The 17,523-nt window shown below is 42.2% G+C and overlaps 1 protein-coding gene and 1 long non-coding RNA gene across 4 annotated transcripts in view; both read left to right on the top strand.

The window, feature by feature from the left end:
• FAM131B (family with sequence similarity 131 member B) overlaps positions 1 to 17,523 on the top strand; it is an 83,417-nt gene that overhangs the window by 43,097 nt on the left and 22,797 nt on the right. For 2 of the 3 annotated variants that reach the window (XM_072991827.2, XM_072991826.2), the window contains exon 2: positions 5,102 to 5,211. In XM_072991827.2, coding sequence (XP_072847928.2) covers positions 5,102 to 5,211 — 110 coding nt within the window. Of the gene's footprint in view, positions 1 to 5,101; positions 5,212 to 17,523 lie in introns of those variants that run through there. The other variant, XM_072991828.2, reaches the window with a different exon arrangement.
• On the top strand, positions 5,221 to 17,343 carry LOC144586469 (uncharacterized). The gene is made up of 2 exons (XR_013541315.1): positions 5,221 to 9,592; positions 14,611 to 17,343. It is a non-coding gene; the product is annotated as an uncharacterized LOC144586469 (long non-coding RNA).

Raw genomic sequence — 17,523 nt, 5'->3', positions numbered from 1 at the left:
GACAGGGGAGAGACAGGGAGGCACGACCCTGGGAGACCCAGGTTTCAAGAAGTGTAACCCCTTTTGACGTCTTTGCCTCAGGGCAGGATGAAATGGGGAGCTGAGAACCAAAGGAGTCACTCAAATTAAAAGTTGAAAGACACAAAGGAACTGATAAAGACACCCAAGCTGTGAAGGGAACAGCAGGCATGTGGGGTTTCTCACCAATGTCTGTTAATGGTTTGCCCATTGTGCCTAGTTTAGAAGTTTGTGGACTCCAAAGAGGTGATTGTTGAAAGTCATTATGGAGCTATGAATAAAACAGTTGAGTTGAAAGGGGGGGGGAGGAAGTGTATCTTTCTGTTATTGGAGGTGTAGATCACAGTGGGAATGCAAGGGGAACCCTTCACAATATAACATTTTTAAAACAATTAAACATATGTTAAAGTTAAAGCAATCAAGTAGGGAAAAAAACCAATTAAAAACCATTTAAAACTTATAAGTTAAAAAAACTAAGCATTCCTGAGACAACTTACTGAAGAGGAAGGTCTTTGTCTGACGACAACAGGGAAGGGCCCAGCCTGGCTTCTCGGGGACATGTAAATGTGATACAAACGGGAAATAGACAGATTCACTTATCTCCCTTTTCAGCCATTTTGTTTCACTCTTATTAGTCTGTATATCAGTTGCAACTGGGAAGTCATGTTTATGCTGCATCAGGACAGCAACTTATGGGAAGAGCACATTTACTGCTCTAGCCACTAGAATGATCTTCCTATTTAGGTGACTTTTTTTTCTTTTTCTTTCCCACTTTCTCCAAAGGGCTTTCAAACTTCTATATATGTTTGAAAGCTCTCTCTATATCTAACATTTAAAGGTGTTAAAAGGCATGTCGCTTATACATGGGCTGGAACTGTTGCTATTAGTTTTTTAATGCACTATTGGAACCAAATGCTGCACTTTTCCCATGTATAACACACCCCCAATTTTTACCTTTTGAAGCCCATGTGCCCAAATAAGTGGGCTGCCTCTGGGCCAGCGCATCCTCCAGAGCAGTGGTCCCCAACCTTGGGCCTCCAGATGTTCTTGGACTTCAACTCCCAGAAATCCTGGCCAGCAAAGGTGGTGGTGGAGACTTCTGGGAGTTGTAGTCCAAGAACATCTGGAGGCCCAAGGTTGGGGACCACTGCTCCAGAGGACAGCTAGGGGACACCTTTCTCTCCTCCCCCGCCCCAATATAGGCAGGGCCTTTGCCCGGGCTTCCTGCGCTGCGCTTTGCCCTGCCTCGCTCACTCGCTCTTCTATGGCACTGGAGTTGCAGTCAATGGGCAGCAGTGATTCTGTGCCAAGGGGTGGCCAGGTGCAGCTCCTCCTCCTTCACCTCCGCCTGTTGCTGTTGCTGCCTGATCACTGCGTCCAGGGCCACCTGTGGGCTTCCTTCAGGGGGTGGAGAAGGCAGCAGTGTAAGCTTGAGATGAGCTCTGGCACGAGTGGCACCACACCATGCACCAGGTTGGCATGGGCAGCAGCATTGGCATGGCTCACATGCCCACAGAGAGGGCTCTGCGTGCCAGCTGTGGTACACGTGCCATAGGTTTGGCTTACTTCCGTGTATAAGACGACCCTCGATTTTTAATCTTAACTATTTTAGGAAAAAATAGCGTCTTATGCACAGACAAATATGGTAGTTCTTCTTTTGAGTTCTCTTCTGCAGTGGTGGTTGAAAAATGCTGAACAAAATCCTGTTGAGTAAAGGGAGGTGATACCATTCAAGTAGGAGTTGCCAATAACTGAAGCCCCAAATTCCCTTGGCTAGTTACAGTGATATAACACAAACTGCATAACCTTTGGAGGTAAATTGTCTTAAGCTAAGAAATCACCATAGACATTATTTGTTGCATATGGCTTGTGTGACTCTGGGTGCAAATCTATAATTGCTATGGTGATTTCTTACCTTTGGGTGATTTGCTTCCAAAGCTTAATGCATATGCATAGCTACATAGGAGGATTTGGGACTTAGAGTTCTTTCTTTGCTTCTGAGCTCAGACAGGAACTCTTGACAATTCATCCTGCCAGATGACATCTTCTCCCTTATGTCACAATACTTTACGGAACAGGATTTTGGCCACTGTCGTAAAATTTTTTCTTCCTTTCATCTTGGGTTCAAATGTATTCTCAGTTGGTCTCTGCCAAATATAACCACCACTACTGTTTAATTGACCTATTCTGTAGAGTTCATTTTAATAGTATTTAATTAAATATTAATTTTAATATTAATATCAGTTTTTCCATACTGTCCAATTACTTTTTTTCTTCAAAATGCCACGACAATCCTCTTATGTGTATGAATGAATGAATGTATAGGTTGACTTGCTGGTATATATTTTCATGATACATTATTCTGGTGAGCACCCTATATCTTCAAATACAGATTATAAATCTGTACAGTTAAGCATCACATTAGTGCTGATTCAAATCTGTTTGTCTGTAGATTGAGCAATAATTGTGTATAGAAATCTGCTGGTTGGGTTTTGGTATCTGGCATTATGATTGCATACAGCTCTACATTCTTTAACCAGTGGAGCCATTGTGAAAGTGCACTCACCTGTTTTGGACCAAGTTGTGCCAATTTATAGTGGAGGTTGCTGTGTACAGCACTAGATTCCACAAAGCCACCTCTTTGTCATCTTTAGAATTGCATTACAGGTTTTTTAAAAAATGAATAATAAAAAAAGAATGCCAGACAACTTGTTAATGTTTCAATGCTGCTTAAACATCAACACTGTGCTTTTAAAAATAAAGAAGTTGGACAGCCAGTCTGGAGAATATGGGGTGGGAGAAGAAGGCAGACAAGTGATATATCCTTGTTTCAGTTGCTGTTAAAAGCATGGGAGATGATTTGTGAAGGTGGAGAGAAAGGCATATTTTGTGGGAGGAAAAAGAATGGCATTGACAAGTTCTGTTTATCTTCAAGTACTGTTGGATAGGGTATGTTTTATAATAAGTGTTTAATAAACTAGATCTAAAACAGAACATGTAGATTGTGTATATTCATTATTTGCTAGATGATGTGGGCCCAGTCAGTTCCATGGTTTTGTTTTAAGAACTGATTTATGCTGTGTCTCTCAAAATAGAAGACATACACATATCTGAGTGTTGAGTACAAACCATTTAGCCACACTGCCCAAGCTTTTCCTAGTATACCCCTCCCTCACTTTCATTCACTCTGCCTCAGTGTTCTAGGGCGTTATCAGAATTTACAAAATTGACCATTGTAAGCTGCATGCCTACTCTGCCAGGTAGGAATACCAAAATGCCCACAAAATATATGGAGTCCGATAGGTGGCCAAGTTAAGGCTTTTCTTTAGTACCCCAATCCTCTTTTCTAAAAATAACTAAACTGCTGTAAAAATTCATTACTTTTATTGAAAGTGTGGCAAAATAATTCAAAAGAATAAAGCTCAAACAGTTTTAAAAGGTAGTTCCAGAATTTCCAAAAACAGTTAAAGAAAGGTGTGGAACAAAATATTCAAAATATATTTGAGGCCAAGACAGCTTGAGAACACTTCTCACAGAAAATAAGAAAGCTAGCTTTTCTAAGCTACTACTTACAATACAGCAGAACTTCAGTATGGTTCTAGAACATGTGCAGAGTACAATCAGTTAACAAAACAGCATGTGAGCATAGCATTCGTCTGAGAGAGACTAGGCTAAACTAAGCAAACTCTCTTCCCATTTTATATCCACCATCCTAAATCTTTTGAGGGAGCCTTGTGATGCAGTGGTTATACTGCTGTACTGCAGCCAGAACTGTGCTCAAGAACCCAGGGTTCAATCCCAGGTAGTTGGTTTAAGGTTGACTCAATCTTCCATCTTTCTGAGATGAGTAAAATGAGTACCCAGCTCAGTGGGGGTGGGGCAATGTGTAATCTGCATAATTAACTTGTAAACTGCCCAGAGAGTGCTTTAAGCATTACAGAGTGGTTATAAGCAGCACACTTTGCTTTGCTTTGCTTTTGAGGGAATTAACCAATCAGGCTGTGAGTTGCACCAAACCTTCTCAAAGAGAGTAACTTCTCCCAAAGTAACTTCACTCTTTCCCCTTCCCTTCATTTCAGCTGAAACTTCTGCCAACTCAGTTTTCTTAACTAGCTGATATCAGGAGTAAGATTTGACCTTGAAGTTCCTTCACATGTTGAAAAAGCAGAGCTGACAAAACCTTCCAATTAATAAGCCATTTCTCCCCTCTTTTCTAGCCTACCAATCCCAGTACAGTCTAATGAGTCTGCATTTCAAAAGCAACTGAAACCATTTGCCCATTATTTTCCAGTTATGTAACAATGTTTTTTTCTTTTTTGCTAAATATTTGTGTAATTGATAGATCAATAAACTCCTCTCTCTCTCTCTCTCTCTCTCTCTCTCTGATACGTAAAGCCAGCAGTGATCTGATGTGTCAAAAACTTTCCAGTCACTGGCTGAAATCCTATGCAAAGATGATTTTACTGCTAGCAACCAGTTATTGCCAATTAAAGACTCCCACCCCATCTTGTAGTTCAAACAGCTTTGTCACAATGAAAGGGATCCTAGAGGAGCCTTGAGACCTTTTTTGGGGGTTGGGAGATTGGAAATATTTAATTTCTGAAAAACCACTGCTGGTGGTGATATCAACAGCCTCATGCAATGTAAATTTAGCTATTCAATTTCAGCTGGTATTTTGCAACATCTAAAGCAAAGTCATTTTTCCTTGGGCCTAGATGGTGATTCTGTACTGATATACATTAATCCTGATTTGCCTTCAGTGGAAGGTGAGCCCTGGGATTTTTGGGGAACCGGTTCTTCCTAGCTTTTTGCAGTATTTCACCCAGTACTGCAAAGCTTGTAAGATTCTCAATTATAATAATGTTTAATTTGGTACCACATATCAACATCAGTTCTCATTTTAATGCAAGTGATAGTTATTGCCCTGAATGGATTGGATGCTCTGAAAACCCTATTGAATCAGTAGTTCTTGTTGGGGCTATTGTGGCTTCAATAAACACAGCAGACATTTCTGTGCAAAACCTACAATGAAATCTACAATGATAACAGCAGGAACATTGACTATTTTTTTGTGTGACTGCAGGAAATGAGGTAATTGCTGTGGACTGGAAAGGGCTTAAAGATGTGGACCAGATCAATATGGACAGCACCAGTTCACTCCATGGCAGCAGCATCCACCGGCCCTCTACTGAGGTGAGCATCCATTCTAGATCCACGAGGATCAATTACTGAGACAACTCACTGGCTAAAGCAATGGAACCTACTAAAATAATCTAGGGTATTATGCATACTAGAGATTCTACATCTCAAATGGTCCAAAATTATTTGCTTTGTTTTTAGCACAATAAAACAGTCTTCTGAAACCATTATTTCAGGTTGAAAAGACAATTTATAAACCAAAATATCAAAAAGAACGGTTTGAAAACTTATGCTTAAAGAGATTCTAGGTATAGGAGATTTTACAGCATCTCAAGCATACTCCATTAAAATGCTCGAGGCAATCTGAACAATATGTCCCGTGGTTAAGATGAATCTCATTGTGTCGTTCGCCGTTGTGGCCTCTGCTTGTCTTTCCCTCACTTGTCTTTTCTTCTCACTGCCACCAGTGGATTACCTCAATCCACAATATAAATGACGTTTGTCAGAAAACTTCTCTTGTGAACTGATATAGAACTTATTTACTGGAGTGAAGCAGATTGAATAATAACAGAAGTTCTTCAGATACACATTATACATAGGCAAATCATCAACAGTTCTCTCGGTATATACCTCTTTTTTCTTGCTATATCATTACCATCTTCTCTACCTATTTTTCCTAACCAGCTCTATCTCTCTCTCAGTATCTGTTCCCTCCCTCTCTCTCTCTGACTAACCAGCCCTATCTGACTCCTCCTTCTCCCGCCAAGCCACATGTGTGTCTTCTCTGCCTGTTCAGTCTTCTCAGAGGTTCATTCAAATCAGCTCATGAATATGAATGGCATGAGTGACGTGGGCAATTGCCACATTCCTCACCCCTCGGAAAAAGTTTGTTTCCTGAGGGAAAACCTTACAGTTTATCCTCATGAACAACGGAACATACAGGGAACATTACATACAAAACACCATCATAATAATATGCTTACCAGTTATGTCCTAAATCATATACCATATTTCAACATATAACACATTATATTTGCCATATACTTATACATACCTTACACTTCAATTTTCTCTCTCTATTACTATGTTTACTGGATCAAACTTATTACTTTAAATGATTAAAACAATAAATGCAATTATAAACATTTGCACTACTCACATTAATACAAATTACATTACCTCTACATTAATAACGTTACTCACCATTATTATTTCCCATCTCTATACACCGCTTATTTCATCAGCATTCAATGAGACATTGCATTTAATTGCATTTCATAACTAGAGCACAAACAGAATATTTAATACAACATTACACTCTTTTATCCACCCATTAGTCATTTGGCCTTCGAGACCAGGCGTCAGCAACCATATTCTGAGTCCTTCTTATGCTGTGGCTCCCAAAGTCAAAGTCCTTTAGGTTTAGCATCCATCTTGCAAGCTTATTGTCATTGAATTCACAGTCTGTAGCCTCAACAAAGGGAAATGGTTGATGACTGTAAATAACGAATTTCCTTCCCCAAATGTAGGGCTTCAGTCTTTGCAGTGTCCAAACAATCAATAGGCACGCCCTCTCGATGACAGACAAATGTCTCTCACCAGGTTGGAATCTCCTGCTGATCAGAGTCATCGGGTGTAGATTCCTGCTGTCCTCTGCTTGCACAGCACGGCTCCCAGACCCACGCTTGACAGATTGGTGTACACGTTGAACGCCTGGTCTAAGTCTGGTGCAACAATGCCAGATCTTGAAGTCCGTGCTCTCTTTTGATGATTGACAGTCACCAGGCACTCTGATGTCCACTGGATGTCCTTGGCTCGCCTCTTCTGGGTTAAGCCTGTTCTCTTACTGAATAGTAGCTTAATTTTCTCAACTGTGGGAAAGTTAGGCAGTTTCTTCCCCTTCTCCAGCACAGCATGACCGTGTTCTTCCTTGAGATCTTATTGCTTATGCCTTCCTCCTCGCCAACAAATTCACCCACAGGTACATTTGTTGTGAAGTTCTCCATATGTGGGGGGCTACTATCATGGGTCACCTCCAAATTCACAGGCATCTTTCCTTTAAGTGTAATCTCAAACACTTGGTTTATTTTACATGCATGGAGATTTTCATCATCTGGTTCTATATCTTTAATTGGTTTCTTAAGTAGGGGTTTGCATTGCAAGGCTTTAAGGGCTTTTGCAGCTGCAGAGTGACTTGACTCCTCAGCCCTCCAGCTCTGCTGCAACAGATCCACAGGTTCTGACCCCGCTAACTGCAATTCACTCCCCTCTATGGGTCTCAGCCTCACCACTTTGTCCTAAGGACAGAATGCTCTTTCCTGGGCCTTTTTCATTTCCATGAGTACCCCCTCCAAGCTTGGCTCTGTTACTTCCAAGGACTTCTCCCTATATAACAGGTGTTTATCAACTATGAACCTCTCTGGATGTTCAGGAGATAATGGGAAGGGAGATTCTTTGGCTTTCTTTAAACACGGAATTAGGGTGGTATCTTCCTTTGGTTCTAAAATAAAAGAAATATTATTAGAATTTTCCAGTATAACCACCTCAGCCATTTCTACTATCTCAGGGTTTTCTTCTAAACTGGGGCATCGTTCAGGATTTTCAGGGTTCAGCGGAATTTCCTTAACTTGTGCAAAGCATTCATCTAAGGTAGGGTCTTCCTTTTGTTCTTTGATGAAAGATAGAATTTTAGGGTTTCTCATAGTAACCAGATTAGCCGTCTCTCTCACTTCTCTTAATTCAGGAAGATTTCCATCATTTCCTTCAGTGGCTTCAGTTTGCCTTCCCTGAGAGCAAGTTGTCACAAAAACACTCTGCACATGCTCATCTAAATCCAGACCTATTAAACACGGGGCAGGAATTTGATTGGATATGACCACCTTCCAAACTCCTGACCATCCCTTATATCTCATTGGTATTTTTGCCATGGGCAGCACCACTATTTCAGAACCAATCCTTTTATTAGAAATATTTTCATAGTCTAACATATTTTCTTAGGGACTATATCAGGGTGACATACTGTAACTTGTGAACAAGAATCTTTGAGCATTAGATACTTATTATTATCAACATAGATAACATCTCCTGAGCTGCATAGAAGAAGATTTTGATTACTTTCTATCAGAAAGCACTGAACAACCCTGGCCACAGGGGGATCTTGGCTCTCTGACCTTTCTGTTACTTGTGTTGCTGTGGAAACAGCTCCATGGCAATACAGTACTTGACTTTATTCTTATTATAATTTTCTGTTTTCCCATATTGAGCATTACTAACATTATTGTTTCGAATTGTTTTAACTGTTTATAATGTTTAATGGAACCCGCCCTGAGTAGACTTTGTCTAAAGGGGTGGGATAGAAATCTAAGAAGTAAGTAAGTAAGTAAGTAAGTAAGTAAGTAAGTAAGTAAGTAAGTAAGTAAGTAAGTAAGTAAGTAAGTAAGTAAGTAAGTAAGTAAGTAAATAAATAAATAAATAAATAAATAAATAAATAAATAAATAAATAAATAAATAAATAAATAAATAAATAAATAAGGCTAGCTTCAGCTACAGTCTTATCTGTTCCATTATGCTGTACACAAAACTCCTTCTTAGGGGGACTAGAATTTAGTCCTTTATACCTTTATACTGATTACAATCCCTAGTCTTCTGAGTCTCACACTGAGCCCCAAAATGACCTTTCTCCCCACATGTATAACACCGTTTACTGGCCTTGGGTTCAAAACAAAAGGCCTTATTAACTTTTCCCGCAGGACTATTAGGTTTCAGATGACTGTCCTCTGGAGATGAGGGTCTGTCTCCAAAATGGCTTCCAGTAGCTTGGGTACTTCTGAGATAATCTCTACCGGGTGGAGGTCCTCTTCACCTGTCATCCCACACTTTTCTACCAAATTTTACCTCAGAAAATCAAGAATTTCTGATCTCACTAATGGAATCAGCAAATTGAGATGCCTGTAATATATTTTTAGGATTTTTGTCCTTGACCAAATAATGCAGTTCTGGCAACACTGAATTAAATTGTGCTAAACCAACAACATTTTTCATTTGGACTAGAGAAGTGACATTTTCACGCTCCATCTATTTGTCCAAACATTGAATCACTTTAGCCCCTAATTGGGCATAAGATTCTTCAGGCTTTTTGGTAAGGGATACAAAGTAATCCAGTAAAGCCAAAGTTTAAGGGTAAATTTTCTGGAGTCGTGGGTACCTTTTAGTCAGAGATCTGTGGTGAAGAAGTGGGTGACCTGCTAGAACTTTTGTGGAAAAGCTGAGTGGCGGGGCTTCTGAACACAGATCTAGGGGAACTAAAGATAGGGAACCGACTCTAAAGGGAAAATTATTTTTTGTTACCTCAGGATTTGAAAGACCCAGTGGGCTAGCTTGAAATTCAAGGCTCTGAGAGATAAGGGAGCACTGGTGGATAAAAAGTGGAACCCAGGTGTGACAAACCCAGACCTACTGGGATCTGCCACACGTTAACTAAGCTGCCACCAACCATTCCCTTTAAGAAGTCACACAGACCAGGGATGGATTTTTAAACAAATAAAAGAACAAGGTTTATTTAAATCACACACAGGGAAAATAAAATGATCAGGTGAATAAGATATAGTAACGTGGCTTAGTCTCATTCATACATGCATACAGTTTGGTTCACACAGAACCCTTAACTTGAAGCACAGACCCTGAACCTATCAGTTCTGGCTAACCAACAGACACCTGAACCTATCAGGTTGGTACTCTGACACACAGTAGTACCCTGTCTGACACACAGACTCCCACACCAGCTTCTTCTTCCCAGCTGCTGCTTCTTCACATCCCAGCGTCTCCACTTCTCCACACACGCATCACATATATATACAGTACAGCCCCTCCTCCTGATGTCCCGCCTTCCACTCCCCATAGGATGGAACTTTCCCTCCAAACCCATGACAGACAGGTAGCATCAGTGCTGTATGTAACACCTCCCCTCTTTATAAGTTGTTTTGTAGGGGGAAAGCTAAGGTGCTTTTTCCCAAAAAACAACCTGGATAAAACACACAACAACAGTTATACATACAATATCATACTTACTTATACTTACATTCTAAGTTAACCATAGCAATTAGGCATTTAAACATTTACCATATACATTACATCAATTTACCTTTATTCATACAAACCAAATTTAAAAAACCAGGTACATTTAACTTTTTGTTCCCCAAAATATATGCATAGTCCATGTTTCTTTCGCCGTCTTCATTCTTCAGGTCTTCTTGACAAGGCGTCAGCAACACAGTTCACTGACCCTCTGACCACCTTCACTTCAAAGTCATAGTCTTGTAGGTTTAAACCCCACCTCATAAGTTTGCTATTGTGGGTTTTCATTGTCTTTAACCATTGCAGTGGTGAATGGTCAGTGCACAGAACAAAATGTCTTCCCCAGATGTAAGGCTTGGCCTTCTGGATCGCGTAGACTATGGCCAAACACTCCTTCTCCACGGTTGCCAAATGTCTCTCACCTTTTTGAAGTTTCCTACTCAGGTAGGACACTGGATGCTGGTCACCATTCTCATCCTCCTGGCACAGAACTGCTCCTACCCCGCTGTTAGACGCATCGGTGTAGATGATGAACTCCCTGTCGAAGTCTGGAGCACGCAGCACTGGATAGTTGATTAGCGCCTGCTTCAACCTCTGGAACGCCTCCTCACAGTCGCTGGTCCACGGGATGCGGTCATCAGCCTTTTTCCTCGTCAGATCGGTCAGCGGAGCCGCAATCTCGCTAAACCTCGGGATGAACTTTCTGTAGTAGCCCACCAACCCAAGAAATGATTTGACTTTTTTCTTGGTGTTGGGTCTGGGCCAATCACGAACAGCTTCTATTTTGGCCTCCAGGGGTTTTATCACTCCTCCCCCTACCATGTGACCCAAGTATTCCATTTCTGGGCTACCCAGCTGCAGTTTGTTCTCTCTGCAGAGCCTAGGCCAAAGCACTTCCTCCCCTGGGTTAAAGTGCCTCTCCCTGCCTTCCTGGTCATCCCAATCTTTCTTTCTGACCTTTTGAGCTTGCAGGGTCTCTGTTGCTAGCTCTAGGTTTCTCTTTAGGCCCTTCCTTAAAGAGTCTATATATGTCACAACGTCTTGTGGGTCATCCTGGGTGATCTGCTCCCAATTTTGTTTGATCAAATCAAGGGGCCCTTTCACCCTTCTCCCAAATAAAAGTTCAAATGGACTAAACCCGGTACTGGCTTGTGGCACTGATCGATAAGCAAACAAAAGGGATTGCAGCTTCTGGTCCCAATTGTTTGGATTCTCTGCCAAGTAAGCCCTAATCATGCGCATTAGAGTCCCATTGAACTTCTCAGTTAACCCATTACTTTCAGGTTGATAGGCAGTAGTTTCCTTGTGCTTAATTCCACAGATTTGCCATAAGCGTTTCATGAGCTTTGATGTGAATGATGCTCCCAAATCTGTGATTATTTCTGAGGCAAATCCCATCCTGGACATATACCCCACCAAGGCATCTGCCACTGTGTTAGTTTCAATGTTAGTCAAGGGTATGGCTTCAGGGTACCTCGTGGCATGGTCCACAATGGTGAGAATGAACCTGTTCCCCCTCTTTGTGGCCTTGGGCAAAGGTCCCACAATATCCACCCCTATGCATTTGAACGGAGTGTCAATCACAGGCAAAGGGCACAACTTTGCTTTGGTCCTGTCGCGGCTATTCCCTTGCCTTTGACACACATCACATTGTTTACAGAACTCCCTGATCTGCTTCCCTATGTCAGGCCAGTAAAAATTCTGTGTGATTCTCTGCTGTGTTTTGTTCACCCCTAAGTGTGCAGCAAACATGTCAGAGTGCCCCCTTTGTAAGATCATGGGGCGATACTTTTCAGGTACCACCAGCTGACTTCTGATCCCATCTCCCCCTTTTGAGATATTCCTCAGGGTCTCTCTATACAAAATCCCCTTTTTCTCTAGAAATCTCACTGGGGTTTCAGGTGTTAGCTGGGCGTCAGTCACCTGTTCAAAACACTTTTGGAGAGTGGCGTCTGCCTTTTGCTCTTGTCCAAATCTGCTGTCTGTGGTTAAGGTTTCCACCACAGCTTCTGAACTCCCCTCTGCTTCCGTCTCTGGCTCATCATTACCCCCCTGAACTGTCCCCGTGGTGGCTTGTGAACGTGTAATCACTAGCACCCGTTTCACATGTTCAGCCAGGTCATTTCCCACGAGCACGGCTGCTGGCAGAGTCGATGAAATTGCTAGCCGCCAAACTCCCCTCCAGCCCTGAAAGTTCACCGGTACCTCCGCTACTGGCAGGGAGATCACCTGCCCCTCAATCCCTGCCACCTTCATGCTCTCATTTGGGATTACATACTCCCTAGGAATAATATCTGGATGGCACAGGGTCACCTGGGAACAAGTGTCCCGCAGCCCCCGATACTGATGGCCAAGTATTCCTACGTCCACCCCTGCTGTCTCAAACAACTGAGAATCTGTTCTCACCAGCAGGCAGCGCCTGACCTCTACAAGAGGACCATTTTCCTCAGCCTGATCAGCAGATGTAGCTGTTCCAGATTGAGTAGCCATGGCAACAGGCTCCCTCAGTGACAATGAGCCTTGCTCCTTCTGGACACAGAACACAGCTTTTGGCTTGGTTCCACTCGACTCCTGAGGCACAATTCCTTTTAGCTGCTTTAATTTCTCACACTCTGAGATTAGATGGCCCTTTCCCTGACAGAAATAACATTTTCTGGTGTATTTTGATTCTCTCTCATCTTGTTTTGGTTTTCCCTCCAAAATCTGGTTTCTGGACTGGCTCTGCCCAGAAGTTTTATCAACAAAATGGCCTCCCATTTTTGGCGGGCTCTGAACTAACCCTTTGGAGTACTTAGGGTCCCATGTTTCCCTCATGTTTTCTTCAGAATAATTCAGGTTTTGTTGTGCCTTAACCTGTGTGCCTTCTTTTGGTTTCTTTTCTAGCTCCTTTTGCTTAGCCTCAAACTCAGCCCTGATCTGTAAAATTTCTTCCTCAGCCCTAGCTTTTATCTCTTTCACTTTTTCTTCAGTCTTATCTCTGATTTCTTTTAATTTAATATCTTTTTGCTGATTATATTTTTCAAGATCTTGCTCACTTTGTCTGGCCTGAGCCTCATACTTTTCTTTCTTTGACATTTCTTCCACTGATAAATTGTTAATAAACTTATTTAGGAACTTCAATTCTAATTGTACCATTCTAATTTGGAGTTTCAGTTCCATCTGTTTGATCCTCATGTCCATTCCCCTTTTCTTGGCATCTGCCTCTGCCTGACTGATTTCAGCTCTTTCTTTTCTTCTGATTTCCATTTCCCTCACCCTCAGTTCATGCTGTTGGGCTAGGAGCATTTTTCTGAGTTCTGGGTTCTGCTCTCCTGTGCTGTCACCCTGCACTGAGCCAAATTCATCCTCAGAACCTTGGTCAACCTGGGGGTCTTTCACTTCACCCATTTCTGCCACTTGGCTTCGAGTCAAGGGCATAATCCCCCCTCAGAACAAGCTGCTTTAAAAAGTCAAGCCTCAAAATAAAACGACCACTTTTTTTTTCTTTTGCCTCAGAACCAGCTTTCCCTATAGATTGCTGCTGTCCTTCAGCACTACTTGCAACAGTAGCGAGTTAGAGTCTACCCCCCCTCTGCTGGGCCTCTCAGCAGGCAAGCTAGCTCACTTCTATTTCACAGTTTTGCCTCAGCTTTTTTCCCGCCAAAAACAGGCTGCCTCAGAGCACCCTAATCTAGTCTCCCCAGTTGGCACGTTCTTCCACTAGCGCACCTCCCCCTGAGGTACACCTAGAAGATTACCTACGCGCCTCCGATTGTCCCTGACTAGACCCCCCTTGCTCTGGGCACACTTGCCAAGGCTTTGCTGGACCACTGGACAACTGGACCAGTCGTATCCCACCCGCTGGACACCAATCAATGTGACAAACCCAGACCTACTGGGATCTGCCACACGTTAACTAAGCTGCCACCAACCATTCCCTTTAAGAAGTCACACAGACCAGGGATGGATTTTTAAACAAATAAAAGAACAAGGTTTATTTAAATCACACACAGGGAAAATAAAATGATCAGGTGAATAAGATATAGTAACGTGGCTTAGTCTCATTCATACATGCATACAGTTTGGTTCACACAGAACCCTTAACTTGAAGCACAGACCCTGAACCTATCAGTTCTGGCTAACCAACAGACACCTGAACCTATCAGGTTGGTACTCTGACACACAGTAGTACCCTGTCTGACACACAGACTCCCACACCAGCTTCTTCTTCCCAGCTGCTGCTTCTTCACATCCCAGCGTCTCCACTTCTCCACACACGCATCACATATATATACAGTACAGCCCCTCCTCCTGATGTCCCGCCTTCCACTCCCCATAGGATGGAACTTTCCCTCCAAACCCATGACAGACAGGTAGCATCAGTGCTGTATGTAACACCAGGGTCAGAGCGGATCTGAGGTGATAGGAAAATAAAAAGCAGAGGCTTGAAAATAGAATTTGTTTTGTGTCTGGAGGCAAGAAGGTTGTCTCAGACCAAGAAACATTGTGGCTTCTGTGTGCGGCCAGAGAAAGTGTAGCCATCTTTAGCTGCCAAGTGGGAGCTACATAGGTACCCCAGAAAAATACTGGGAAAAGAAAACAGCAGCAAAAGTGTTTTTAAAAGAGGCCTGACTAACTCATCAATAGAAATCAGTTCCTTTTATTAAGAAAGTACATGCAGAAAATAAACAGCATCTCAAGCATGCTCCATTAAAATGCTTGAGGCAATACCAATCTTAACAATATATCCAGTAGTTAAGATGGATGTCATCAACGCTTAAGACCCTTTATGTTATCTCTTTCATCTTCTTGCACCTTGCATCTTCTCAACCAGAGAAGATTCACCTGGTTTTCTGTAAATTCACAATCAAATCCCAACCATCTCATGGCCAGGCAGTAATTTGTTTAGCCCATAAAGACAACTTGTATGCCTGAGATCTCACCATCGCATTTCACTCTGCTACTCAGTGGTTTGGTAGGTTGCATGAAGTGTGATTTAAAGGCAGAAGAAAGAGAGAAACAGTCATCTCAGTGTCCGCCCTGCCCCCGGAATCACATACTTTCAGTTTTTGTCCTGGAAAAAGTACTGAGCAAAGCTTTTCCCAGACAGCAGGTTGTGGGAGGCACTGTGAGATAGGAGTGCTCAAAGAGGGAAGATTTAACCTCCAACTCCCCCACATGTTAAGATAAGGGGAGTATGTGTATCATGTATCATGTGTGGTTATCCCAACTTTTGGCCTGGGAAGAAGGGGAAGAAAAGCTCACGATTACTGCACGTTGTTTGCCTGTCTCTGTTTGGGACCTGATGCACCATTTATAGATTTATAAAGAAAGTAAAGTACTGTAAAGGAAGCCTGATGGTATTTTTGACTGGTCTCTTTTTTTAACAAAAAAAAAACTTTAATCAAGTATGTTATTTTGTTTTTATGATGCTCCTTTTGTTTTATACAGTGTAAAATGCAAGAAGATTAATGTGTTGATAACTTCCCTGTTCCTAACCCAGAGATTCTAGTATTCTAATGAGGATGACCAGGATCCAGTTGGAAGCATAAGCCAGTGTAACTCCATTGAGTTAAATTTCTTTGAGGAATTGCCACAGCTTAAGGGTGCATAGACATTTGCCAGATATTTGCCACTGAAATTTACATCAGTGGAATTATACCAGCAGGATAACAAACAGGATTCCAGCTAGTCTTTAAAAAAAATACCAAGTGTCTACAGCAGTAAAAATAAATAGATAAGTACCCTGGTCCAAACAGCTGAAGATATCTGTCTGCACATAAGCAGGTCAGCACACACAAGCACTACTTCACCAATTGTAGATAAAGTGGGTGTTCATTCAGATACATATTTAAATGTGCACCTGTGCAAGGCTGCCATCCTCTCTGCATAGCTTTGAATGGGGTGTGCATGCTAAAGTGCTTTTCAAACATTTATCCCTGTTCATATTTGCCATGCAGCTGGTTGTGTATTAAGCATCTTGTGTTTACTCATAACAAGAGTAATATTGGAACTGCATCTTTTGCCTGCAAGATTACAGTCTAATGTACACATATATAAAGGAGAGAGCACAAAGGGAATGTAGGGGTTGAGCTAAGATGCCAATAGGAGAGAAACAGTTTGGTTAGCCCCAACTATCAGGAGGGAAGCTGGCTGGATAGCTCAGTGGTTCCCCATTGTGTCTCCTATGAATACAGCCAGCCTGTTTGACCTTGGGCAAGCTGCACAGTCCCAGGGCACTCTCAGAAGAAGGGCATGGTAAATTCGTTCTGAGTATTCTCTACGTGGAAAATCCTGAAAAGGGTTGCCATAAGTCAGAATTCACTTGACAGCACATGATGATGATGATTATCGGGGGGGGGGGAAGCATGAAAGAGATCCTTTAAATTTTAAGGTGGAGCACAGAGCAGAAATGGGGAGGGAAGGAACTACAATAGAAAATGGATAAAAAAGGGAAAGAACAAAAGGAAGGGGGATCCCTGGACGGAAGATCTTACTACCACCAGAGCTAAGGGAGTAAGAAGAAATGTAAAAAGACAGAGGAGAATCTTGCTTCAGTCATCAGTCCAAAAGGAGACTGCAGCCAAGAAATCAGAAGACTAAGACTTGAAAGGGGAGCAATGAAGGAACTAGAAAAGTTCATCAGGTATAAGGATTCGTCACTGGAAGTGAAGGCCAAGATCATCCATACTATCATATTTCCAATCACTATGTTTGTGTGTGAAAGTTGGACAGTAAAGAAAGATGAAAAGGGAAAAAATTATTCATTTCAAATGTGGTGCTGGAAGAGAGCTTTGTGGATACCCCGGGTTGCTGGAAAGATGAACAAATGACCAAATCTTGAATTATCTCTGGAAGCAACATTTTTGAAACTGAGGCTGTCCTGCTTTGAGTACATCATGAAAAGATAGAATCCCCGGAAAAGACAATAATGCTGGGAAAGGCTGAAAGCCAACAGGAAAAGAGGAAGACCAAATACGGGATGGATTGACTCCCTGAATGAACCCACAGGCTTGAGTTTGCAAGACCTCAGCAGGGCCACAAAGGACGAGACATCAGGGATGTTGGCAAGTCTTTAATATGAAGTCCCAAGCCAGAGTCCCTATTAAAACAAGCTTTTGTCCCCAGAAAAAAGGGAATGGGTGGGTGGGTTCCAAGTTGCAAGTTGAGTCGTAGTCATTGGGAAAAAAAAAACAAGTTGAGTCTGAGTCAAGTCACTGATGCAGCTTAAGTCTGACTTGACAGCAAGTCCCGCGACTCAAGTCCCCATCCCTGCAGAACATTTTGGAAATTGCTCGTTCATGGGGTTGCCAT

The sequence above is a fragment of the Pogona vitticeps genome, chromosome 2 (assembly GCF_051106095.1).
Source record: "Pogona vitticeps strain Pit_001003342236 chromosome 2, PviZW2.1, whole genome shotgun sequence".
Lineage (NCBI taxonomy): Eukaryota > Metazoa > Chordata > Lepidosauria > Squamata > Agamidae > Pogona > Pogona vitticeps.
The sequence above is the reverse complement of the archived record's forward strand: the minus strand, read 5'-3'. Positions and strand labels throughout refer to the sequence as shown.